A 25472-nucleotide genomic window follows, 5' to 3' on the forward strand; every position below is an offset into this window, starting at 1 on the left:
GTTGCTATCACCCTGCTCAGAGCCACCTAAGTGGTGGCAAGATCCTCTGGCTTGTTTTCCTGCACTTCTTGGGAATGTTAGTTCTGCCCAACATTAGCCAGGAGGCTCCCCGGGCCAGGAGTCACTCCTCCCCCCAACACTAAGATCCTAGCACAGTGACTGAATTCATTCCCCTCCCCCTTTCTCTATGAGACACCAAGCACTTTGGGGTCCTGGGGATGGAACCCAGGCTCTCATGCACAATCAGAAGGAGCACTACCTCTGAGCCATGCCCACCCAACCCCACCCCCCGCCCCAGCCTAGATCTGGGTTCTTTTTTTTTAAAGATTTATTTATTTATTGTGTATACAACATTCTGCCTCCATGTATGCCCACACGCTAGAAGAGGGCACCAGATCTCATTACAGATGGTTGTGAGCCACCATGTGGTTGCTGGGAATCGAACTCATGACCTCTGGAAGAGAAGCGGGTGCTCTTAACCACTGAGCCATCTCTCCAGCCCTAGATCTGGGTTCTTGTATTTACTTTCTTACCCACTGTTTGGAGAGGCTCTGTCTTCAGAGCATCTAATGCCCCCCCCCCCCCCCGTCAGGCACGAATGTCATTTTGGTGATAATTCCACGAGCCGTGTGTCTGTAAAGGGCTTGGTTCAAAACCAGCAAAATGGGAAATGATACCCACGTCCTTGTGGTGGTAAGCTCCTCCGCTGGACTCTGGCTCTGTCGTTGCAGCGGGGTCTCCAGAACCTCTGCGTCCTGACTCACCATCACTTGCACCAGGACACCTAGCAACAGTGACAAGATTGGGGGTTGTGGGTTTCTGCCTCCTCCCCCAGCGGGCCAACTCTGTTTCTTCAGGCAAAGCCCAGCCTTGGCCCTGACCCCACATGCCACAGCTCTGCCTTCCCTACTGACCACCCCTCTGGACCTCTGCTGGCCCCAACTCCCATACACAGCAAGCTGGCGCGAGTCTCTGGAGCAGGTGAACTGCCAGCCCAGTGAAGAGGCAGCCTCCTTTCCTGGCTTCCTGATTTTCCCCAGTTGCCATGGTAATTGAGGGAGCAGTGTTGAGACCCAACACCATGGAAGCCCAGTACTCAACTTTGAAAAGGATGAGGAGGAAGCTGGGCCCAGGATGGACTGAGCCCAGGCTGCAAGGACTCACTCCAACCTTCGCTTCTGGGACCCTCCTTTACCCGTTGACATATAGTCAATCCTTCTGGTCAGTAACACTATTAACGGCTGGTCTTTTCAGAGCAGGTACTGTATGCCAGACGCTAAACTAAGGGCTTTGCCGCCATCATTTGACTATACCAGCCTCACCACAGCCCAAGACCCACGTCAGAGGCTCAGGAAGCAGACTTCGGAACTGGCACACCCAGTCAGGAAGTGGCAGGAGCCCTGGCAGGCCAGTGGAATTTCTCAGGCCTTCCCTCGACACACACTCTTCACACCCCACAGTTTTTCTTGTGCTTCTCTCCCCTCCTCTTCCTGCATCCCTCCAGGTCATAGCCCCTTTCCTCAGGCTTGACATGTAACAATATCTGAAGACCATGTGTGAGCAACAAGGAGGGGTAGCTGGCTCTCAGTCTCAGTGCGATTATACTCCAAGTGTGCAGTGTCTTCGCTGAGACTAAATGGAGATCAAGCTAGTAGCCAGGTGTCTAGGCGTGTTTGGGTCTGAATCCTCCTCTCCTTCCTTGAGTGCACCCCCCTCTACACACACACACACACACACACACACAGCACACTCCTTCCCTCAAGAGTGTGTGAGCAGCAGCGACAGTTAAATGCAAAACCGCCTTGCAATCTGCCCAGGGAAAGACAGCTTTAGAGACGGGTTTATATGGTTACCCATATGTTAGAGCCCCTAAGAAAGGAAGGGAAGAGCTCTCTGAGCCCACCCCTCCCCCAGCCCAGCCCTTGGCCTCTCCTGGCATTGTTGTCTCCAGGCTGTAGGAGAATAAGACCCCCGGGGGTTTTCCACCCCTCTCTCCCTCAGAAGCGATACCTACACTCTGCCCTGAAAAACACCAGAACCGGGCATCCTTTCTAGAACGTCTGCGCACCAAAGAACCAGAGCCAGAACCCAGGCGGTCTTCTGCTGGCTCTGCGAGGGGCTTCTTGCCCTGCCCAGAGGGGCTGTGCTCTACCTATCCCATTAAGGAATGTTTCACCACACAGGACAGAGACAACCACCTGCCTCAGCTAGGTCCTTCCCTGACCAAAACAGCCTGCCTCCTCGCTGTGGTCACTATCCAGCCCCCTTCGGGCTCCCCAAAATTGTCATTGTGTGTATGTTTTTTTTCTGATAGAAAAAAATGGAAATTAGGTTACATAAAAGATGTATGCTTCCAAGCCCAGAGCGGCCCTTTTAATGAGGGTTGCGACGTCTCCCTCCCCACGCCCATAAACCAGCCGGTTGGACGTCACCACTAATTCGTTTCAGCGGTGATAGGATAAAGCAGGGACATTAAGAAATAAATTCCCCCTCACGACCCTCGCTGCGCTCACTGCTCGGTCCCTGCATATTGATGCAGCTGCGGGCACGAGCGACTACTTAGCACAGCGGCTAAGGCAGAGGCAGCTGCTGCTAGGGTGAGCCGGGTTGCGCGTGGGGACACTGGCAGCCTCCAGTCCTGAACTTGGCTGGGCTAGGGCGGAGCGAGGCGGGAGCTTGGGGCCGGGAGGGGGCGGGGAGCGCTCGCTCAGGAAGCTCCTACCCCGAGGCGCTGCCGAAGCCTGGAGCATCCTGCCCCTGAGCTGAGCGAAGCTCTGGATCTGCGCGCTTGACAGCCCCGGGAGAAGGAGGCGCGGGAGACAGGGTGATCAGCGAGATTCACAGCCCTGGAACTGCGCGGGCTCCGGCGGCGGCAGGTGAGTTCTCTGCCCCGGACCACATACCTTCTCTCAGACCAGTGCTCTAGCTCCGACTGTGTGTGTCCCAACTTGGCTCTCCTTGGCGGCCTGGCTCTCTTGATAATGGGGTAGACCCGGATCCCCGGACTGTGAGCTCCTGGGCAGATAAGTCCTGCCACATCGTTCCAACTTTACAAGGGCAGAGGACCCTCCCAACCCCATTCCCCGGATACCCCCAACCTCCGTGTCCCAATGACAGGGATTCACGACCCTAGGAGTGCATGTAACCTGAGGCTGGGGATACATGACCCTAGAGACCTTGGCACCTGCGGAGGCCTTAACTTTAAGCTACCTCTTCCTCTGGGAGACCCTCTCCTCCTCTATCCTGCCACCACCCTCCTCAAACCCTTGACCCTGTTTGGTGACTCTGGCATGGCCAGAGGGTGACAGGCTGCAAGGCTGGCTTGCTAGAGTGCTGTTCCTTGACTTTCCAACTTTGCCCCCATCAGCCTGGCGCTCCTACAGACTGGCACAATCCAGTAAGGCAGTTCTCACTCCTCCAATCTGGAAAGTTGTACCTCTCCTGCCAAGGAGACTATTGAGAATGCCTGATGGTTCCCAGAGCCAAATGAAGACGCTCTGTGGGTCCCTGCTATGCACGGCTTTTCATCCAAGTGGTCCGAGAGTGAGACAGGGCTCCCAGGAGATCTGGCTTCCCTGATCACTCGTGAACACTTGGGTCTTAGAGTCTAGCACAGGACTCTTGGGTTGTGCCCTAAAGAACAGGAAATAAAAGGCTCACCTCCATCCTCAGGGCAAGGTGGTCTCAGCACTTGCAGCTGTCTATACACGGGGACATCGCTGTCTAGAGCAAGCAAGGTTTGTAAGGGCAGTACACCCAGGGCAGAGACTTAGAGGGACTCCCCCTGGGGTTCTAATCCTAAAGCTACCGTTTCAGGTGAGTCCCTTCCCCTCTCCAAGACTATTTTTCTCGTGTGTAAAATAGAGACGTAGCCCTTTCCTGGAGATCTGTTGGCAAAGCTTTCAAACATCGTAAATGTCGCAGTGAAACTGAGGGTAGGTGCTCAGCGAGGGAGATATTGCTGCTTCAGTCTGAAGCAGCTGGGACAGAGCCTTGGGTCTCGGCATCTTGTGATTTCCCATAGACCAAACCGAGGGTCAGGAGGGTGATGTAGGCTGTGCCCACCTCCGTCTCCCAAGCAGCCCCTGGGGAGATGTATCCCATTTTTGCGGCAGATGAGACTCTTTAAAAACATTGTCCGACTCATGGGGAACCCCAAACCTCGCTTCACACATGTACATATTCACAGATTGGGAAGGGAGCTCTAGAGGCACCCCGTAGAGGGAGAACCCCAAAGGTGAGCTGGTAGGTGTGATATGCAGGCAAGCCTGGGGCACCCAGGGAGTGTCTGCCCCAATAGTGGGGAAGACAAAAAGGAGTTGGCCCTTCAGACCACTCTCTAGGGCAGGTGTGAAGGAACGTACCCCACCCCTTGTCCAGCCCCTCTCAAACTAGGATGTGCAAATAACAGGTCAGGGGGGGAGCATTAACAGCTTCCTGGAGAATTGATTTTCTTGGCTGGATTTTTGCTCTTGTTTTTAGTGGGGTTTGTTTTGGAGTTTGTTTTTTAAGCTTGGGGTGTATGGCAGAATGGAATAGGGGTCATGGCCACTCTTTATCCTTGCAAGCCGCAGCAGAGAGGTTTGAGGATTCTTCATAGGTTTCCAAAAAAAAGTCCTTTTCCCACGATCGCCAATGCCACCACCCCAGTCCAGATTCCAGAAGAAACTGAGGGACATGTCGTCTCTTTGCTTATGCTGCAGGCTACTACCGCATATAGGATGTGTCTGGAATATCTTGACTTCCCCAATACCTAGGACAGCTACCTGAACCTCACTTTTCAGATATGGAAACTGAGGTAGGGCCAACCAAGCTAGCTGCCCATAGTCAAAGCAAGGAGACCTCCATGCTGGTTTGTGGCTTCCTAAATGGGGGGAGGAGGGATTGCATGCATAGCCAATTGATCTGTGCCCCTCTTTTGTGTACATGGCCCCACTTCCAGATGCATCTACACAACCAGACTACCCCCCAAAAGGCTTCATAAAGTCTAGGAATCCCTCCCCACAGTACCCAGAACATGCAGGGAAAGCCCGAGCAGCATAGTGGAGACCTGTTGAAGATTTTTGCCTGAAGCTAAGATTGCTCCATGGCTGTGTAATCTTCCATTTGGTCACTTAACATCTCTGAGCTTCAGTCCTGTTATCTGTTAAATGGGAGAATCACTCCTACAAGAAGCCGTCTTGATGATACTGTGATGTCTGTAAGAGGCGTTCTGGAAACACCCGCAGTGTGTTAAAGTTGTTGGGTTTTTTTGTTGTTGTTGTTGTTGTTTTGTTTAGTTTTTAAATAAAAGAGAATTAACCCAGGTTGGGAGGTCTGCTCTGGAGTAAACATGGGATGTAGAATCTCTTCCTGCAGCTTGTTCATTTTTCCCAAATGGCCAATGCCAGCCCCTAAGGGCTTTATCTCTGAGGAGCAGCCCTGGGGAAAAGCTGAGAGCCTGGGGAGTGCTCTAAAGTAGAAAGTCCCCAAGGGTCTCTACAACAAGCAGCAAGGAGCTGTCCAAGGTACTGGGGGAAAGTGTTCCAAATACTTCCAGCGTCCACAGAGATGACTTGGGGGGGGGGGGGGCAGCTTGCCTACGTTTGTAAGCACGAAGACATTTGTTTCATATTTGTGTGTCCATGAGTCTGTGTCCCTGGTGTCTTACGACAGCTCTTGGCTGTCAGGTTCCCAGTAGGTCGCGGCAGGGGTGGGTGTGCTTCGGAATGCAGTTAAGAACCACAGGCAAGAAGTATGCTCACCAGAGAAGCTGGCGTACTCAGAGGTTGAATTTGGCAACTCAAGAGCAATTTTTACACAGGCTGTTTCCACAAAGGGGCACGCTTTTCCCACCCCAAAACAGTGTGGGACTGGGTGGTTAACAAGGCAAAGGCTGCAGACTGTATAGTCTTGGCTTTTTGTCTCCTGATGTCTGATGGGCTTAAGACATCTTCTAATCGGGTGAGTGTCAAATGCCTGCCCAGCCGACCAGCATCATCAGAACCACAAGCTGGAAGCAGAGATGTCAGGACCCCTCTGCAGAGTCCTCGTCTCCTGCAGGAGACATAAAGTAACTGCATTTAGACAGAGCTCTTCTAGAAGATTCTAAAGCCCTCGGTTTCTGACCTCATTGTGAAGGAGGGATGCTAAGGACAAGGGAAGGCTTGTGACTTGTCAAAAAGTCACATAGCCCTTCTCTGACAAAGTAGGGGCTGAGCCTCACATCTCGGCATTTTGTCTGGAACTTGTGGATGATATTTTATGCTGTCTTCTCAGTAGAGTCCCCAGAGTCAGGCATGGCTGGTGCAGGGTTTCTTCTCTTCTGATTATCCCTGTAAATTAGGGAGCTGTTGGGGGTTCCTCCCACCTCAGTCCTGAGTTCTAATCAAGCACTAAGCCTTAGTCCACTGGTTAATCCTTTCAGGGGGAAAGTTCCTCTTTAAAGTGGCCCATCAGGAATAACTTCAGGATCAAGTGAGCAGGCTCCCGCTGAACTGTCACTGGTCTCGCCAAAGCCCTTGCTTTGTTCTCAGCCCTGGCCCAGCCTTGGCAAATCTTCAGTGCATTGGCGGATCTCAAGCTTCTGAGCCTGGAAAGGAAGAAGGCTACTTAACCTGCTATGCCAGGCACCATAGCCAGCTCAGAGCTGTTCAACACAAATAACCCATCCACAGAAAATGTCACTGAGTCCCCAGTGTGAGCATTAGCAGGGCTCTGTGGGCACACATGCTGCCATATCGGTATTCAACGAGAAAAGACAAGAATTAGGGAAGTTACTATGGGTGGCCCCACAACATACGCCCTCATTTGCCAGATGTAACATTGTGTGTGTTAACGCTACATGTCCATAGGCAGGTACGTGATACAAGTGGTATGACCACCCTGAGGTTGGCTGGATCAGGCAGTGGGTCATCTAGCAAGCCCTGTGCCGAGTGTGACATTTCTTTACGGGTGATGGGAGGTACTTTTTCACTGCTGCCATGGTGGTGTGGCTGAGGGCATCAGGGGGGATGTCTCAGAGGCAGGGTTATCGGAGATGGTACCCCAATTTTCACTAATCTCTTTGGCAACAGAGCATCTTCCACTATTGCTGGCCACAGTCAAATCACAAGACTCAGTATGACAGAGAATCAATAGGGGCGTCGTTCTGGGATGCATCCAGGGACTCAGTGACTTGGGGATGAATGAGTTGAGCTCCCCAATCCTTGGTGTGTCATCGATGAAATCATAAGTACTGTGTGAGCTGTCAGGAGGAGTCAGTGGGGCAGCATTGTGAAAAGGGACAGAATCCAGTAGCCAAAGCAAGAAGAAGGATCCAGAGAGCAAGAGACGCCTTCCATTGGCCAGTTGTTTGGTCTAAGCCTTAACCTCATGCTCAACCTCCATTTTCTGCCTGTGAAATGGAGACCTAGGAATCCATGGCGGATCTACCCAGATGCCTATTGAGATACTGTGGCTGGTATACAGTTGTGTTTTGTTGCTTTGGTTTTGGATGGGTGGGGGAGGCTTTTGTTATAGGCTCTTATTATAGGCTCTTGTTACAGTTGATTTGGCTTATGGATCTAAATCATCTCAGGACCAGCACATATGGTCCCGTGCCATTTGACTGACCTCAAAGGTGTTTGGGCTGCAAGCCCCAGGCTAGCTGCCCTCATAGCCTCATTAGCATCAGTGCTCTCTTGCTCGTCTGAGACAAACATTCCTCAGGCACGATCCCTTAGTTATGCGCAAAGGGAGAGTTTCCTGTTCAAATGGAAGTCAGAAACCCTTTGCTAGGGACATGATTTCTGTGTGCAACAGGGAGGTGCACGCTGTCTCACACTGTACTTAGTGTCTCGCTGTACCTGGTGCCACCTTGTCTCGATGGTGGTTTTTCCAGGAAGGGTAGTGCTGAGTCTGGAGTACCATACTGGGTGGTACTGAGTCTGAAGCATCATACTGTGTGGTCCTGAGTCTAGAGTATTATACTGGGTGGTCCTGAGTCTGGAGCATCACACTGGGTGGTCCTGAGTCTGGAGCATCACACTGGGTGGTCCTGAGTCTGGAGCATCATACTGTGCTTCCGGAGTTTGTGGCAAAAGTCCCTGGAACAAATCTCCAGGCTTGCAGAGGTGCTCCAAAGTTTTATCAGCTTCTGCCAGAAACATTGACCCAACATCTCAACATCAAATAACTCTCAGAAATGGCTTCTTCTTTTTTTATTTTTTTATTAAAACCTTGCAGTCAAGTTGAAAACGAGGTGGGGTTTTCCGGAACCTATTTCTGATTAAACACGAAGAAGGAAGCTTGTGTGGAATCAAAAGCTTGTTCAGCCTCAGACAGTAGCAGCTGTCGTTTCTCAGCTTGAGGATTTGATTTTTTGTTATAAACGAGGGTTAGAAACAAACCTTGAACTTCTAACTCCAGTGAGACTTCCTAAAAGAGGGGGTGGCATCAGGAAAGGGTAAGATGGTCCCTGCCTCTAAGACAATGGTTCTCAACCTATGGATCGAGACCCCCACTGGGATCACATGTTAGGTATTTTCAATTACAGTTATAAAGTAGCAACAAAATAATTTTATGGCTGGGGGGTCACCATAACATGAGGAACTGTATTCAGGAGTCACAGAATTAGGAAGGTTGAGAACCATTGCTCTAGGATGCTCACAGCATCTAAGGGGCATCCAGTTGCCAGTATCTAGATGTAAGCATTGGGGTGTGTATAGTCAGTCAGTCTCATATAGCTGTAAACACACCATGTGGGTCTCGTCAGGCTGCCTTCCGTCCTGGAATTTTAAGTAACCCCCCCAAAAAAAGTATAGATTTCAGTGGCACCTGACATCTTCTGGGCTCTTTGTCTCTCTGATGTTTGACACTGTAGCCCTGAAATATTCAACAAGTGAAATGAAATCCAATTACAATCACACACCAGCGTTCAGGTAGCCGACAGAGTCAAGAACAGCCTGCTGATGAAGCAAAGCTTGCCTCTCGTTTCCCCTCCTGTGACGCAGTCTCGGAGATGAGACCCCTTTGTTTCCTTACAAAGCACGACAGAGGTTTGTTCACCGGACCGGATAGCTCTCCTAGCTGGGTGGGGGGAGTATTATTATCTTGGGGGATTATCTAGGTGCTTTTATTATTTTATTATCTTTTTACCAGACACTTGGAACTCTGGTGTGGGGAGAAATGCAGTCTAAGTAGAGAGGAAAAACAGACAGGGTCGATGAGATGGCTCAGCAGATAGGGAGGTTTGACGCCAAGTCTAAGGACCAGAGTTCAACCCCCAGAACCCCCAGACTGACCTTCCCAAAGGGTGAGTTTTCCTTCAGATCTCCCACAGTTAGTGCCCTTTCCTGGATTCTAGAAACAGGAAACCTCGGGGAGTGAAAGATAGGAGAGGGTTGTGATAACACTGGCTAGAAGAAAACACGGACTTGGGTGTGGTTTTTTTCTAAGAGATGGGTGTGGTCAGGCTAAATTCCTAGTCTAAACCAAAGCTACTGTCAAAGACGTGTGTCCTGGACTTGGTCTTGGACACACTACTCCCGTAGCTGGGAGGTAAGATGTCAGTTTTTCTCTCAAGTGGTAAGACTCTAGCTTCCTGCACAGATTGAGATTAAAATTAAAAAACCAAACAAACAAAAACAAAAACTCCGTTGAGTATTAAGTGAAATTTCTAAGAACAAAGACATCATATTTAAGAATATAGGGCTGAAAATTTAGTGTAATGGCTTGTGCCTGAAAGCCTAGCACTCAGGAGCCTGAGGCAGAAGGATTGTCTCAAGTTTGAAGCCAGCCGAAACTACTGAGGGAGAGCCTGTCCAAAAAAAAAAAAAAACATAATCATAAGTAATGTTCTACTAATGATTGTTAATATTAACATACTATGTTTATGCAATGTTGTAATATAATTATTTTTATTATGTTCATTACTCAAGGCTGAAAATAAATGTCTCCAATTTATTTTAAGATGATTCATTTTAAGGATAAAGGCCAGGGTCGGGCTCAGTGGAAGAGAATTTGCCAAGCATAGGCAAGGCCTGGGTTTCAGATAAGTAAGTTAAGACAAACAGGTAGATGGACAGAGAGATGGGTAAGTGACAGACAATTGGATACATAAGTAGCTTGCAGGCAGAAGAGGAAACGCATAGCTTCATGGTGCCTTGATGGGGGCAGATGAGCCAAGGCATGTACGTGAGCAGCTATGGGATCTAATGGAAACTTGGAGGCTGCTGTTGTCTTGTTCGTTTAAGGTTTCTGTGTGTAAATATTTCCTAGCGGGTCATCCATGCTCACCTATAATTCCAACACTCACGAGGCTGAAACAGCAAGACCTTGTTTGTTGTGTCTCATTAAGTACACAAGTGTGCACGTGTGTGTATGTGTGCGTGTGTGCGTGTGTGCGGGTGCATGCGTGCCTGAGTGCGTGATTTCCTAATAAAAAGTTGGGGGGTGTAGTTTCAGTGAAACTTCTCATCCAATTTCCTGATCTCTTAGAAGAATAATATTCATAGCTCAGGGTACATGAGACCCTCTCTAAAAAATAAATAAATATTGATAATTTGTCTTTCCTATTTCCCACCATCTCTTCACATATACAGGCATGCATACTCTCCTGAATGCCCACTCTCTTCCCGCCTTCTCTTTCCCCCTCTTTTCCTGGAAAACTCACCCCCTCCCCAAGTTTAGTAGAGAGTCATTATTTTTCCAGGCAGCCTTTCTTTACACGTGTCCTTGGGCATTTTAATTAAGACTGAGGGTCTTTCTGAAGGCTGGTGACAGGGTCACTCCCGGCTCTGTGAGTCGCTATCCGGCCCTTTTTCTCCGGGTTCATCATCACGCAGGCATGCCCTGGGCCTCCTGGTGAGCATGCAGGAAAGGTGCAGCAAACCTGCGGTTCCCTCTGGAGCTGCTTCCTAAGTTGCCCTCTCCCAAGCCAGTGTGGCACCCCGGCCATATCCACAAGCTCTGTGTTTGCTTCCAGCTCTGTGGAGTTGTTCATACAACTCTGACCTCCCCTCACTCCCGGTGACCTCTTTCCTCTGTGTGAAGGACCAAGACTGGAATCTGTTCTGCTCTAGGGACGGTCAGGACTGAGGTGACATCAAGGAGAAAAAGCCTCATTGAGAATAAAGAGGCTACGATAGGAAAGGCTTGGTTAGAGAAGCAGGAGATAGGGCAGGTACCTAGCAAGAGCCCTGGATGGTAGGGAGCTGACCTAGTAAGAGTCCAGCGTAGGATGCATACAGATGGTAGTGGATTCCAACCAGGGCATGGAAAGTTAGGGGAAGCCTCAGCCAGAAGCATGAGATGGACAGGGGCTGAGCCCCAGCAGAAGACCTCATGAGGTACTTTGGTCTTCCAAGGGACCCTAATACCCAGCCACTTCTTGGCTCTTAAGGAGTTCCAAGAGGTGACTCCACTATTTCCTCTGAAAACTCCTACTTTATAAGGACTTAAAACTTAAATTGGGTCTTCCCTCCAAAGCCCTGGCAGGAAACAGAGATTTGAGGGAGGCTGTGTAGTGGCCAATGGTGACCAAGAACTCAGATGCTATCTGCGCCACCACCCAGCCCAGCTGTGTTCGACAGCTGCAATTGTCTAAGGCTGAGCTGTAGATTTCCAGCGTCTTTCTACCTATGTGTTTATTGACTATCCTCAGTTCCTCAATTAGTCCAAAGAGTCACAGTCAATCACTTCATTCCCTCCTGGGGAACCACCTCACCTGCCTCTTAAGATGGAGAACATGGTGTTTGAAGAAATCTAAGCATGAAATGAGCACAAGGCCCAATATATCCATAAATATTATGTAAAAAACCCCCCTTTTTTAAATGGAAGAACTTAACATTGTAAACCGCACATGGCTCATCTACATATCTGTGGGCCGTTCTATATAGACTCTGGTCACAGCCTTTTTTTTTTTAAACCTTCCTATCCTAGATGAGACATGATTTTGTTTGGAATGGGATGTAGATTGAGCTGAAATTGGAGTTTCATTTGAAACTGTCATCTTTGTAGGTCACAGAATTGCCCAACGGTGACAATTTTGTGTGGTTCAAGCTAACACAGTTAGCTTCACAGTTCAGGCTAACACAGTTCAAGTTTCACAGTTGCTGCCTGGAAGTCTTCTGCTTGACGCTTTGAGGAACTGACTGCCCGAAAGTGCCCCAGGCATTCAGAGATAAACTAGATCCCTCTGTCTCAAATGCTCTGGTGGCTCTGTGCGCAGGAATCGGAGGCTCTTGAAGTAGGGAGTCTGGGCGGCTCTTGGGGGTTTGTGTCTCTGATGGTGATGCTGACCTGTGGATCAGACTTTGGGGAGCAGAACATTATATAGCATCTGTCTCTGGTGATTTCACAGAGACCCCTCTTTTTTTCTTTTTCTTTTTTTCGTTTTTCTTTTAAACATGTTTATTTATTGATTCTTTGGAAATTTCACATCATGCTCCCCAATTCCACTCACTTCCCAGTCCCTCCATATCCATCCCTTAATCCTGTAGTATGCCCCCCAAATTAGTTAAAAACAAAACAACCAGAACACCCACCTTGCTCCTCCATCTTTCCAACACTTCTTCCTTCATTTTCTTAGCATGGGGAACATCATGCAGTGTATCCCGTAAAATGTTCATCAGTGAGTCACCGATCTGGGTCAAGGCCTCTGGGTTCTGGGATACCATCATCTCTGGGCTGAGAGCTCATGGAAATTCTTCTTGGCTGTCCAACCGTCGCCCTGAGTCAGGGCTCATTCTGTAGGACCAGTCCCTTTGTGTACTAACAGGTCAAAGATGGGGCAACTGTCAGGATGGGCCAACCCAAGGCCCAGAATGTGTGTCTGGATGGTAGTCGAGCTGGTTAGTCTGGGTCATTGGGACCACTCCTTCAGGTGAGGGGCAGAGCCAGCTCTCCCCCGTCCATGATTTGGGGTGAGGCCATCTGTCCCAAGTGTTTGGGTCAGCTCTCCCATGGGGGCAGTGGCAGCGCCAGCTCTCCTATTATAGTGTCCCCGTGACAGGCAGGGCCAACTATCCCAGAGACCCTTCTTTTTCAACTCTCCTTTTTCTAAATCTGTGATTGGTTTCCCAAGCCTGTAAAGTTCAGCTGACCCTTCCCATTGGCAGGTGTGCCAGGCACTGGACATCCTGGGCTCTCCAGTCCTCGGCGATCCTCACTGGCATGGCTCGGTTCCTGGGCTGTTGAGCACCTAAGCTGTACCTAGACCCATGCATTTCCATGAGGATGAAATGAACCCAAGGAACATGCAAGCAGCATCCAAGCTCACGGCTCATTTGGTTGTTTAAGTGTTTGGGTTCTGTTGTGGGGGGAGGGGAGTAATTGCTCAATAAAAACAGTTGATGAGGGAATTATAGCAGGGTTTTCTGGGCCCACAAGCCTCATGTTAATTTTATTCTTTTAATTAAAAATACTATATTACGCTTTATCGTTCCCTCACAACACTGACATACAGCTTTTCTTGCATAATCGTGAAATTGACCTTTGAAACATTTACTTTCTGAAGTGGCTAGAATCCATCCACCTGGACAGCACCTGCGAATTCTTCCACACCCTGTTCTCCATCCTAAAACACAGTTAACACTTGAACGTCCTTCACTAGGAAGGGAAGGGAATCGATGTGTAACCGTTTGGGCTCATTTAGAATAGAAGAAGCACCTAGATGGAAAGAGTCCAAAAGTCTGCAGCCCACTTTTTGAGATCACGGGAAGATAAAGAAACGGGCAAGAGCTTGGGTGAGTCTGAGGGGCCTGAATTTGAACCTAGTTCTGAAAGTCTGAGAAACTCTCCGAAGTCTCTCCAGCTATGATCTCAAACTCTTTGACGCACACACTTCTCCCCTGAACCCTTGTTGCTACCTGGAGCATTTGGAAAACTGTTGTGTGCAGACTCTTTCCCTGAGGGAACTCATAGGCACTTGACCCAGCGTTCTGAGGTCCCTGAGCCCTAATGACATCCTCAGACTCCAGACAGGACTGCAGTGAAAGGCCCAGAGTCCCGGAACTGCGACACAGTCTCCTCTCCGGTCAGGCTTCTTAAGTCACGAGCATGCAGTGCTATCTGGAAAGAGACTAGAGAGCGAGATTACAGATATAGACAAACTCAGCTTGTGCCCCCAGCCGACTCCAGGGATTTCACTGCCTTCCTTAGCGTCTCTGCATCTTGTTTCCATTTACCAAGAGGAGATAAACAATATTGTGTCTTTCAGGATTTTTTTTAAAAGTTCAATTAGAAAGATCCTACAAGAGCTAGAGATGGAGATTAGTTGGTAGAGATCTTGCCTAGCAAGAAGTCTTTACTTGGATCTCCAGCACATAAATCAGGCTTGGTTGCTTACGTCTGTAATCCCAGTGCTTGGAAACAGAGGCAAGAGGATCAGAAGTTCAAGGTCATCCTCAGCTGTACAGTGAATTCAAGGCCAGTTTTGCACACACGAGACCCCATCTCATTAATTAAATTAAAATTAAGACTCTTTATATGAAAAATGTTCAGACTATTGAAGGCAAAACATTTGGAATTGATAGAATTCATTCATAATACTATTCATTTCACATGCTTAAATCTAAATAATTAGTAGAAAATATTTCTGAAAGTTGAACGTGTATTCAGAAATAATGCTTCCAGGCGGCTATCTTTTAGGAAGAGAGTGAACTGTGTTATTAAATTCTTCAATTAAAAGTAGATTCATTCTGTCTGGGAGCCTTACGAGCAGTAGGTGCACGTTGGGCCCATGCCTGCCTTTGGGACTAGTTTCTCCTGTCCATGGTCCTTGTCCCTACACCCACACTGTTTGGGAGCCTTAAGAGTTCACTCAGATTTGACCCTGCTTAATTTATTGTTATCATGAACACAGCTGCCTTTGAGAGGAACATTTCCTCCTCTGCTGCTGTGTTTTCCGTTTAGCAGATTCTCTGTTTGCTAAGGTTCTTCTGTAACTAACTCAGGATCCTATGGCTACAGCCACGTGTTTACAGGCATCATTGAAGTTAAAGGATCAATTCCAACAGTGCCTTAAAATATAGGTTTTTACCTTGTCTCCTTCTAAGAGCCCATTTCCCCACATCTGGGCCTAGCTTCTCCCCCCCCCCGCCCCCAGGAGTGTGTGTGTTGGGGTGGGTGTGGGGGAGTTTACTGAGTCTTTAGTTAACACTCAGCTACAATTTGGGGCATGCCATTCTCAATATCCCCTCAGAGAGATGGACCCAACGGTGTCGTTACAGCTGACGCGATGGTTTGCAAAGTGTCCTCTACAGTATCTACCTGCCTGAATCTTGACGAGATCCTCGGGAACTACTCCTGACTACCTTTTAATTTCACCAGAAGATTGAGTCAGATTGTTAGGTAACAGGCGGAACGTCAATCCACCACATAGGGACCGTGCCAGAGAATGAACTGAATCAAGTGTATTTTTTTGTCATCCCTGTATGCTCTCAGAATAGTGGGAGTCAAGGACCACAGACTGTTGATTCCTGCGATCACGCAGACCACCATCAAACGGTGCACTGGACTCCGGAAGCACAGTCCCACAAACGCCTTTGGCACGTTGTTATGATTTCCTCCCATCACACAAGCCTGCAGTCTTCTAGGAAATGGTTTTCTACCCCACCTGTGGGGAAGCTGAGCCAAGAAATCTCTGAGGACGCCACCCTCTCCCTCCGCCCTGGGTCCATCAGTCACCACATCCCCAGAACCCACTTCCCTTCTCTGCCCTGCTCCACCACCAAGAGCCGACCACACGGTACCTAGAATAGCTCCTGCCTGGGCTTCTGTGGCCCGCCTGAAATTTCCTCCCATCGCTACAGAATCAGAGCCTGAGCACAGCCCAGGTCTCACCGTCACTATCGAAGGAGAGTCCAAAGGGTGTTTTTAATCATTGTACAAAGTAATTGGCTCTGGTATAATGCTTCCCTGTGTGTATATAATGTGTTTTGTTTATAGCCACCCCACATCCCCTCTCTTCTGCTGATCTCCTCCTCCCTCAAAGAGTCCCTTTTCTACAGTGACATCCTAAAGATTTCTTAATCTAGATTTCACATAAGAAAAAAAACTGTAAATCTCTTCCATCCTTTCCTTTGGGGGGGGAGTGTTTTGAGGTAGGGTCTCACGGGGTCACACAGGATGACATGGATTCATGGCACACGGCAGCCTCAATTTGTCTTTCTGAGTCTGACTTATTTCATTTGACATGATGCTCTCCAGTTCTATCCATCTCACTGAAAAAAATGGCATAATTTTATTCTTTATGACTGAGAAAAGCTCCATCACTCACACATACCCCATGTTTCCTTTAATCCACTTATCTGTCGATGGCCATCTACACCGGCTCTATTCCCTGGCTCTTGTAAATAATTCTCAGTCACTGAGTTTCGTATGTCTTGACAACTAGCCTAAAGTGACTCTAAAGGTACACCAAAGTCCTAGATGACCCCCGAGAGGACACACTCACTTAATCGTCTTCTGTGGTTCATTGGCGGAAGCCCTCAACATTCCTGCTTCACAGATGAGGAATCAGAAGGTAGCAGAAAGTAGACCTAAGTCTCAAATCTTTGTCTTTCTGGCTCCAGATTCATGCTGTGACCTCTCTCCAGTGATGGGGCAGGCCCAGCCAGGGTGAGAGATGAGCCAAAGGCAATAGAAAAGCCTCTTCTCTGAACTCTGGAACTTTCTGTCATCGTGATGGATGTAGTAGCATACAGGTGGCTAAGCTAGCTCTGGTAATTGAGTTTGTGAAGCCAAGCCAAGGCGAAAGATCCGTGAGTCCTCTCATCTCTTCCAGCATGGGGACAGAGCCCTATAGCTCTCCCAGCGTGGCACACAGTGACATCTCCATGCCTTCCTCTCAGTCCTGGCTTATTACCAAGCTCTGAGACCTGAGTGTCTCTGCCTGTGTCTCTCAGGCTCAACATCCCAGCATCCTCAGTGCTGCTCTTTCTACATTCCAAAGAGGAGCTGGTGACCTGGGGACAGACGCTCACTCTCCCAGGAATCAGGATCAGTTCATATATACAGAGCACAAAGTGCCCCGAAGAACATGTATTTACTAGATACCAAAGACAGTAGAAAGATGAATGTCCAAGAGTCAGAATCGGCTCCACGGAGCACAAGGGTCCTTTCCTTGGCTATGTTCCCCTGTTTATTGATTATCTAAAAACAGCAGCAACAACAAAGCAAACCAAGACCCTAATAACCCTCCTCTCACTCCATCCACACAGGTGCCAGCACTGCCATGATCTCTGTCTGACAGACGGCGGCACTGACTCAGGGGCTGAGGACCTTTCCCACCATCACAAAGCCAAGTAGACAGCCTGGCATCAAAAACCTTGTCCTGTTTGGGAAAAGTGATATTAAAAATAATCAAAGCAATTAATCAATAATCAATTATAAAAGAATATCCAAAAAGTAAAGTTCTTTTTTTACATCCAAATCCCACCCTTTCCTGAGAAGTTGCTACTGATGCCAAGGGCCTGGGTTCGTATCCAGAAATACTTTGTTTCTTCAAGTTCACATGGAAATAAGGACAGGCAAATCAGATATATAAGTAAATATAGTCCTTGGTTAGTATGGTCCACATTAAACGTAGTAACATAATCTTTTTTGTTCTTTTTATTTATTTTCAAGATGGTCTTTCTCTTAGTAGCCCTGGCTGTACTGAAACTCACTCTATAGACCAGGCTGGCCTCAAACTCACAAAATATATACACAGTATATATTGACTGGGTTCATCCTAACTCTTCCCAGATCCCCCCACCTCCCTACCCAGCCCCAGCCCCCCAACCCTGCTCACTCTCTCATAACCCATCAGCTCTGACTTGTGCTACCCACAGACTCCTGGATGTCTTGCTGTGCCCTGGAGCATGGTCAGGAGACACACTGGTCAGGAGCCACACCCTTAAAGAGAACTGGCTCTTTCTCACCCAGAAGCCAGGAACTGTCAGGAGCGCTCGGTGAGGGGTGGGTCTCCTAAACCCCTCCCAATTCCATGCTGTAAGCTGACTTGTGCAGCCACAGTCCCACACTAACTGGCTTGATCCAGTACAGACAGCCAAGAGTTTGTGGGTGTCTCCAAGGGTTCGTGCCAGTTCTCCTCAACCTCCTGTTCTTAAACCCTTCCACATCTCTTCCGTGGTGTCTCCTGAGCCTTGGCAGGGGTGGGGAGTGACCTAAATGTCCCATTTGTGAATAAACACTCCACTGACCCTCTGAATTTATGCACTTCCCACACCCACTGCACAAAGAACCGTGTCTGATGAGGTCAGAGAGCTGTGCACGTCCACCTGTCTATGTGTGTGTCTATTGGTGTTCTCTATGGTTTATCTGAAGGAGAAAGTCCAAATTCTTAATGGCTACACCCAAGGCGCATTTTAAATTGAGGGCCAATATTGTAAAATATTAAAAGAGTCTGTCCCAAGCAACAGTGTAAGAGAGGATCCGTCCCCCAACCTGGATCCTCCGGCCACAGGGATCAAGATTCTACAAGTCTTCCTCCACCCTGACTCTGAGCTCAAACTTATCAGTCTGAGAAAGTCCAAGACAGCCTCAGGAGGCTGCAGGTGCAAAGGGAGATGGTTGCCTGAGGAGGTCTACTACAGGACCCAGAGCAAGTCTCTGGGATCCCCAAGGCACAGGATGTCAGCACACCCTGCTGACTTGTGGGGGCGAGGCAGGCTTGGGGCTCTGGCTTGCTGGCGTGGGAGAGATGGCTTCAACTTGGATCTTAAACTGCTGCAAATTAGAGACTGTGGAAGTTGGTTGTTGGGGTACTGTTTAAAGGGGCACAACTTGGCGTCTTTTGTTCAAAGGGGGGATGGCTGTGTCTTGTTGTGCTTTGTAAGACTTGGGAACATGCAATCTGTTTTTAAATAAGACTGAGGAGAGCCTCTGTGGCTCCAAGAGCGACCTTGTGGCTGTGCAAACTGCAAACAGTAGCAAGTTCACCGGTTCCGTTCTGTGTTCTTTAATCCTGTTCATTTACAGTATAAATACAGCTGTGGTTAGAACCTAAGTGATCTGACATTCCAGCACGAGGAAAGGTGTTTTGTAATGAGGGCGTGGCCACCGACTTCTGACTTAAAAGGGCCTTGGGAAGATGAAGGCCTGGATACCTGCCCCTTCCAGAGTGATCGCTGTATGCTGTGTACAGAATTTACCATGCGTGCATTTTCTCACCTAGCAGGGTGTATCGGGGCTCCTTTCTAGTCTACAGATACACACCTTGTTCTCCAAAACGCATTCCTTGTATATAAATGTGTTAGGTTTCACCTGATATCCAAAGGGCAGAGTTCCAGGCACTAAAACATTAACCCCAGAGACACCCATTTCTAACCTCTCCCGCGTAGCAATAGGCTTTCTCTCCACTATCCTTCCCTCCCACACCTATGCCCTGCTAAGTCTCCAGTAGATGCTTAGGAGATAAGAGGGAGGGGAGACTCCAGGGACCCAACTAACATTTATTCACCGGTAGGCATGCTTGCAGGTCACAGGCACACGTGGAGGCCAGAGGTCCGCCAGTAGGACGAGCTCTCCTTCCACTGTGTGGATGGTGGGGACTGAACCCAGGTCATCAGGTTTGGTGACAAGTGCTCTCCTTTGCTGAGCCATCGCACTGGTCTCAGAGTCACAGATGACAGTGTTGGAAGAGCCGTGCTAAACTATCCAGCTTTGGGGTAATCGCACTGGGAAAAAAAGCAGTAAAGGAGGAGAGAGAGGATTGCAGCAGAGGGCGTGTGGTATCCTGAGCACCATAAAAATATATGTTAAACATAAATAAATAAAAATCTAACAAAGCAAAAGCAATTTCCATAATCCTATTTAGCCTAATATATCTGTAACAGTATTATTTCTAGATGGAAGCAATATTTTAACTTTATTTATAATGTGTTAATGCTAGCCCTTGGGAAGCCATCATCAGGGGGGTCATAGGTTCAAGTCCAGCCTGGGCTAACAGTAAAAAACTTAACTCAGAAAAAAATTGATATGTTTTGAAATCCTTTTCTCATACAAGTCCTTGAAACCCATACTTGGACTTGGACTCTTCCAGAACTTCTTAGCCACGGTGAAAGAAACCCAACCAACATACCGTGAACGACTGTCATCTTGGTTATTGTGACTCACCTCCATCTGATGTGACTGATTAAGGCAAAACCACAATTATCACCCCAAAGGCAGTAAGAGAGTTTCCCCAAATTCTGTCTTCTGTCCTGAAAGTGGCTGCATGAGATTTTATTAGCTACAGAGCAAAAGAATCTGAAAGTGTTTACCGGAGTTATTAGTGGGGGCACGGGTGGGTGGTCACAGTTTTCCCCGGGAGATTCTGCCGTAACATCCGATGACATCTTTAGCTTTGGGATTGGTGGGACGAGTAGTGGCTAAGAATGTGTTTTAGAGTTTTAATAGTCATGAGGACCCTGGGCCCAAAGAAAGGGCAAACAAATGGCAACTTTCAAAGGCACTGAGGTTAGCCAGCTATGTCTGCCTCCGGTCTGAAGCAGTCTAACGCAGTCTAACGCGGTCTAACTCTTCATATTCTCCAAGTTCAGTCCTTCAGCCTAGCGTCGGCTTTAACACCCACGAGGCTTTTCTCTCTTTCTTCCCACCTCGCCCCCTTCTTTCTGGGAATTTCAGATACCTGCATTTCCATTTGAGTTCACAACACTGAGCATGCTCCCCTGATTCTCCTGACCTCTGTTCCTCTTTTCTCGGTGAAAGAGCAAGGCTCCCAGTGGCTCTTCTTCATCCCGGTCTAGAAACAGAAAGTGCTCAGATTGGAAAACCACAAGAAACCAGCACATGTGATACCCAGAGCAGCTTACGTTCATCCTGTGTGTGCGTGAAGAGAGCCCCTTGGCATGACCGCGGGCAGCTTATGGCTGAAATGTGAGAATGGAGTGGGGTGCATGCTTTGGGGAAAGACGGGGTGCCATTGTGTCTGAAATCGGCATCTGGGCCGGGTCCAGCCCTGACTGTTAAACTCCCTGGAGTCTCCCCCTTTACATTAAGGCCTTATTGATAACTTAGCTGAGCAGAAAATACTTCATAAGCTTAACCTTCCAAAACAAAACAAAACAAGAAGAGTGGCAAGGGGCATTCACATCTATGACCCTCACCCATTGTCAAAGCAAGGATGAGAAAGGCTCTTTCCTACGGTGGCTGTAAGGATCACATCCAATCCATGGAGAGGACTTGACACCCTTCCTAGCCAAGAACCCCCACTGTCCCCATCCCTCCCACTGTAGAAATGAGGTTTAGGGTGGGGGCTGCTTGCACAAAGTCACACAACGAGGGGGTGACATCAGACACGCCCTGTTTGGGCTGCTTCCTTCTCCCAGGCAGTCATCACCGACAGCCTCTTATTCCCGCACAGCAAGGTAAAGGGAATAAATACACCCAGAATGAGTGAGACACTCAACAAAGGCTCACGGCCAAGTGTGGTTTCCATGGTACGTACCGTGTGTGCCTGTGTGTGAGTGTGTATGTGTGTGTGTTTGTGCGCACGTGCGTGAGCGCCTATGTATGAGAGAGAAACAGAGACTTGGCAGGCTCTTCAGCCTAGCTTCTATCTCCCTCCCTGTCTCCCTGTAGATGATGCTCCCAAAGGGACCATGTAAGAGTCCTCGGTGCCATCTGCAGGAAGGGTGTCCATCAAGATGACGCAAAGGACTGTGATTGATGGGGAAAATAAAACAAATCATCCTGATTAAAATCCAGGGAGTCCAAATCATCATGTTATATAATAATAACCAGAGACAGGGTTTTCTGAGTATCGGTCCTCTCTGTGGCATGACTGTCCCTGTGTTTCTGTGCCTGTTGAATTCTCCGGGTTAATCAGTAAGGTGGCTGCTACTAAGAAACCATTCTACAGATAAGGAGCCCTCTCAGAAACACAGACAGAGCCAGGAAACAGAGACTCGGGGGACCCGAATGTTTGCAGGTGAACTTGTCCCTGCCTTTTAGGTAGGAAAAAAAGCCAGGACACTGTGGGGTCAAGACTGTGGCATGCACTGGGAGTAGCAGCTCAAGCCTGTAATCCCATCTACTGAGGCAGGAGGATGACAAGGTCAAGGCCTGCCTGAACTATAGAGTCTCTGGAAAACTTCAGCAGACCCTGTATCAAAATAAGAATTACCAAGGCTGGGAATATAGAATAGTATACACGGTGGCCTGGATTCCATTCCCAGTACCACCGGAAGAAAGGGAGGGAGGAAGGAAGGGGAGGATGCCTAGTTTCCCAGACACCTGCCAAGAGCCCCACCTGTTTCTAGATGATAGCAGAGACTGAGGCCAAGCTGAGCATGGCTGAAGGTGGGAGGCCCTGTGAGAAGCTTTATTTCTGAATTTTTTTTCCTTTTAATCAAGGCACACCAAAGGCCAAGCCTATGCTCTGTCCTTTACTAAAGTCTGGCCTAAGCCAGCATTTATAATAAATGAACTTGAGATCTTTGCCTTTCCTTCCAGACACTTCTTCCATTAAAGAATGGAGCCAGAGCCAAATGTGGATGCCAGAGAAAGCTCTAGAGCCTCAGATGTCTCCCCCTTTGGCTGTGGTTGGGTCCCCAGAAGATGGGACCCTTATGTGCACTACAGAAGCGAGAGAGCAAACTGTCCTAGACAAGGAAGAGAATGACAATTCTGGGTACTTTTCCTACACACCAGAGCCTAGGCTGCGAAACGCTACAATCGACACAAGGGCCACACGCAGCCAAGAAATGCCACAGCACGAGAATGGTGCATGATACACAGAGAGAAACACACACACAGAGCCACGCCAGATGGAGAAAGCTGCCCGGGCTGGGCCAGGGATTCGTTACTCCTCCACCCACACATAACACTGGTAGGGTTATGTAATACAAGCTGCAAAAACACTAACCAGCCTCCTTCAAGGGGCCCTGGGCGGAGGGGCACCTCCACTGAAAGTCAGGGGGACCTCTGCAGTCAACTCCTGCTCTTAGAGGCACTTGTGCCAGCGGACTCAGCCCCAGGGTGGCCCTGGGAAGTAGCTGGAAGGGAAAGGAGGTGACATTTTGGTTTGTTAGTCATGACCAGCAGCTGGGTGTTTCTCTTTGTGCGAAGGCATGGTGAGAATGTGTAAAGAGAGGGCTGGGGACACAGGTAGGACTGGGGCTTGGAGGGGAGGAGAGAAATGGATGCAAAGATTGGCTTGTCCTCTCCCCACCCCCACCCCACCCCACCCACCACCTGGCACAACCCACAGCTTTTCACACACCCAACTCCCTGCACTTGCCTGATCTGAGCTACCACCATACCACAGCTTGGCCCCTGATGGCCTTTGGCACCCCGAACACACCCCAAGACCTTCCGCTGGGACAACTGGTGCTTTGAAAGCTGACAGCATTTTAGGGAAGTAAACACGGAGCTGTGAGACTATACATCGGGTGTGGTTAGCAGGTGAGTCTCAAAGTTCAGGCTTGCAAGGGAAGCTGCTCCATCCCTCCGCCATACCTTGTGTGTGACCTAGGACAAGACACTGAGCTGTCTCTCAAGGTGGGGCTGCAGGCCCTGGGATAGTTCTGTAAACATCAAAGGAGGGAAAATAACTGTTGAGAATGGATGTATTCAGAAACTTCCCTGTTAGTCTTCACTTTACTTTTTCCTCTTCCATCAGTGAATATCAATTGAGCGTGTCATGTGCCGTTGCTAAGCCCAGAGGGTCACGCTGGGGTTTTTCATGTGGTGTGTGGGGAACAAATGTATTCCAGAGTTTTGTGTGGACCTATCTCTTTGTGTTCAAAGTGTTTGTAACATGGCGAAGTGTCTGCTTTTAAAATTGAAAGGAGCCAATGAGGAGGGACATGACCGTGAGGTTAGCTGGACTCCTCCATCCTTGGGACCACCTAAGGCAGCGTCTCTGTCTGTACAGTAGGTTTTGTTCTTGGTGATGATGGAGGTGGAGGTTAGTGGAAAGGTTCCAGATTCGGGAGCCCAAAGGTTGGTGCCAGAGGAGCTTCTGAGCTGTGGACGGGATGTGTTTGCCAAACCAGGGCACTGAGGACAGTGTGACTAGTCAGAGCAGTGACCTCCCATGCTGGGAGAGAGAAAAGGTTAAAAATTATTACCCTTGGGTCTCTGGGACTGCCTGAGCATCATGGCTATGGTGTCCCCAGGGAGGCCCTCTGGTCCTCAAGGGTTTTAATCACTGGGTAAAGCCAGGTAGCTGCTGCAAACTGGAGAAGGTGAGTGTCCAGTTAAGGAAGACCAACCATGCCTAGGGTTCAGCTTCAGCACCCCGGGCTCTGTGATTCAGTGTTTTCCATTCTAACTCCGAGGTGCTGGGTGCCCTGCACAGCTCTCTCCCTTCCCCTTCTCATCCGCTCTCTTCTTCCTTCTCCTCAGCTCCAGGAACCCTACATCAATTTTCATTTGACAAGCTGGTGACCAAGATGCCCAGAGATTAGTCCCTATGCGTGTGCGTCACCTTAGACACAGTCATAAGACACAGCAAGCCTCCAGTCTTCCTGACCTGTTGCTTGGGGACACGTCCCTTCCCTGCTCCTGACATCTGCCTGGTCAACCTTGGCTTCCTCAGAGAACAAGGAAGGAGGTGGGACACATGAAACCATGCCACCCAAGGCCGAATGGCAATGAGCAAGTGACGCCAAGTTGACGTCAAAGACAGAAGCGGCTGAAATTCTGCAACCAGCTCTTTTCCCGGAGTAGCTCGGGGCCCCTGCAAGAGTCATCTTAGCTTAGAGGTCTTCCAAAGGACACAGACACCATGGAAGAGCACACATTTGGAGTTCAGCAGATCCAACCCAATGTCATTTCTGTCCGTCTCTTCAAACGCAAAGTCGGGGGTCTGGGCTTCTTGGTAAAGGAACGGGTCAGCAAGCCACCCGTGATCATCTCCGACCTGATTCGAGGAGGTGCTGCGGAACAGAGCGGCCTTATCCAAGCCGGAGACATCATTCTAGCCGTCAATGGCCGGCCCCTGGTGGACCTCAGCTATGAGAGCGCCCTGGAGGTACTCAGGGGCATTGCCTCTGAGACCCATGTGGTCCTCATTCTGAGGGGCCCCGAGGGCTTCACTACACACCTGGAGACCACCTTCACAGGAGATGGAACCCCCAAGACCATCCGGGTGACCCAGCCCTTGGGTCCCCCCACCAAAGCTGTTGATCTGTCTCACCAACCATCAGGCGGCAAAGACCAGCCATTAGCAGTAGGCAGGACCATGGGTCCTGGTAATGGGCCTCAGCATGCCCATGGCAATGGACAGGAAGCTGGCTTAGTCTCCCAAGCTAATGGTCTGGCCATTGACCCTACAATAAAAAGTACCAAGGCCAATCTCCAGGACAGCCGGGAACATGACGAACTACTCAAAGAGATAGAACCTGTACTGAGCCTCCTCAACAGTGGAGGCAAAGCAATCAGCAGAGGTGGACCAGCCAAAGCAGAAATGAAGGACACAGGTGTCCAGGTGGACAGGTAAGCTACGGGTGTGCAAGTGTGTGCTTGTGTGTAGGTGTGCATGTAGCGGCTCCATCTGA

General features: G+C 49.1%; 1 protein-coding gene across 4 annotated transcripts in view; it reads left to right on the top strand.

Annotated features, from left to right (window-relative positions):
- The first annotated feature begins 2680 nt into the window (after positions 1–2680).
- Positions 2681–25472, top strand: part of Nos1 (nitric oxide synthase 1) — a 104723-nt gene continuing 81931 nt past the window's right edge. The window contains exons 1-2 of one of the 4 annotated variants that reach the window (XM_075981930.1): positions 2681–2876; positions 24319–25410. In XM_075981930.1, the coding sequence (XP_075838045.1) occupies positions 24701–25410 (710 nt within the window). In that variant the 5' untranslated portion in view covers positions 2681–2876; positions 24319–24700. Of the gene's footprint in view, positions 2877–24318; positions 25411–25472 lie in introns of those variants that run through there. The other 3 variants (XM_075981942.1, XM_075981936.1, XM_075981922.1) reach the window with 3 other exon arrangements.

Source organism: Microtus pennsylvanicus, chromosome 1, assembly GCF_037038515.1.
Source record: "Microtus pennsylvanicus isolate mMicPen1 chromosome 1, mMicPen1.hap1, whole genome shotgun sequence".
In the NCBI taxonomy this organism is placed as follows: domain Eukaryota; kingdom Metazoa; phylum Chordata; class Mammalia; order Rodentia; family Cricetidae; genus Microtus; species Microtus pennsylvanicus.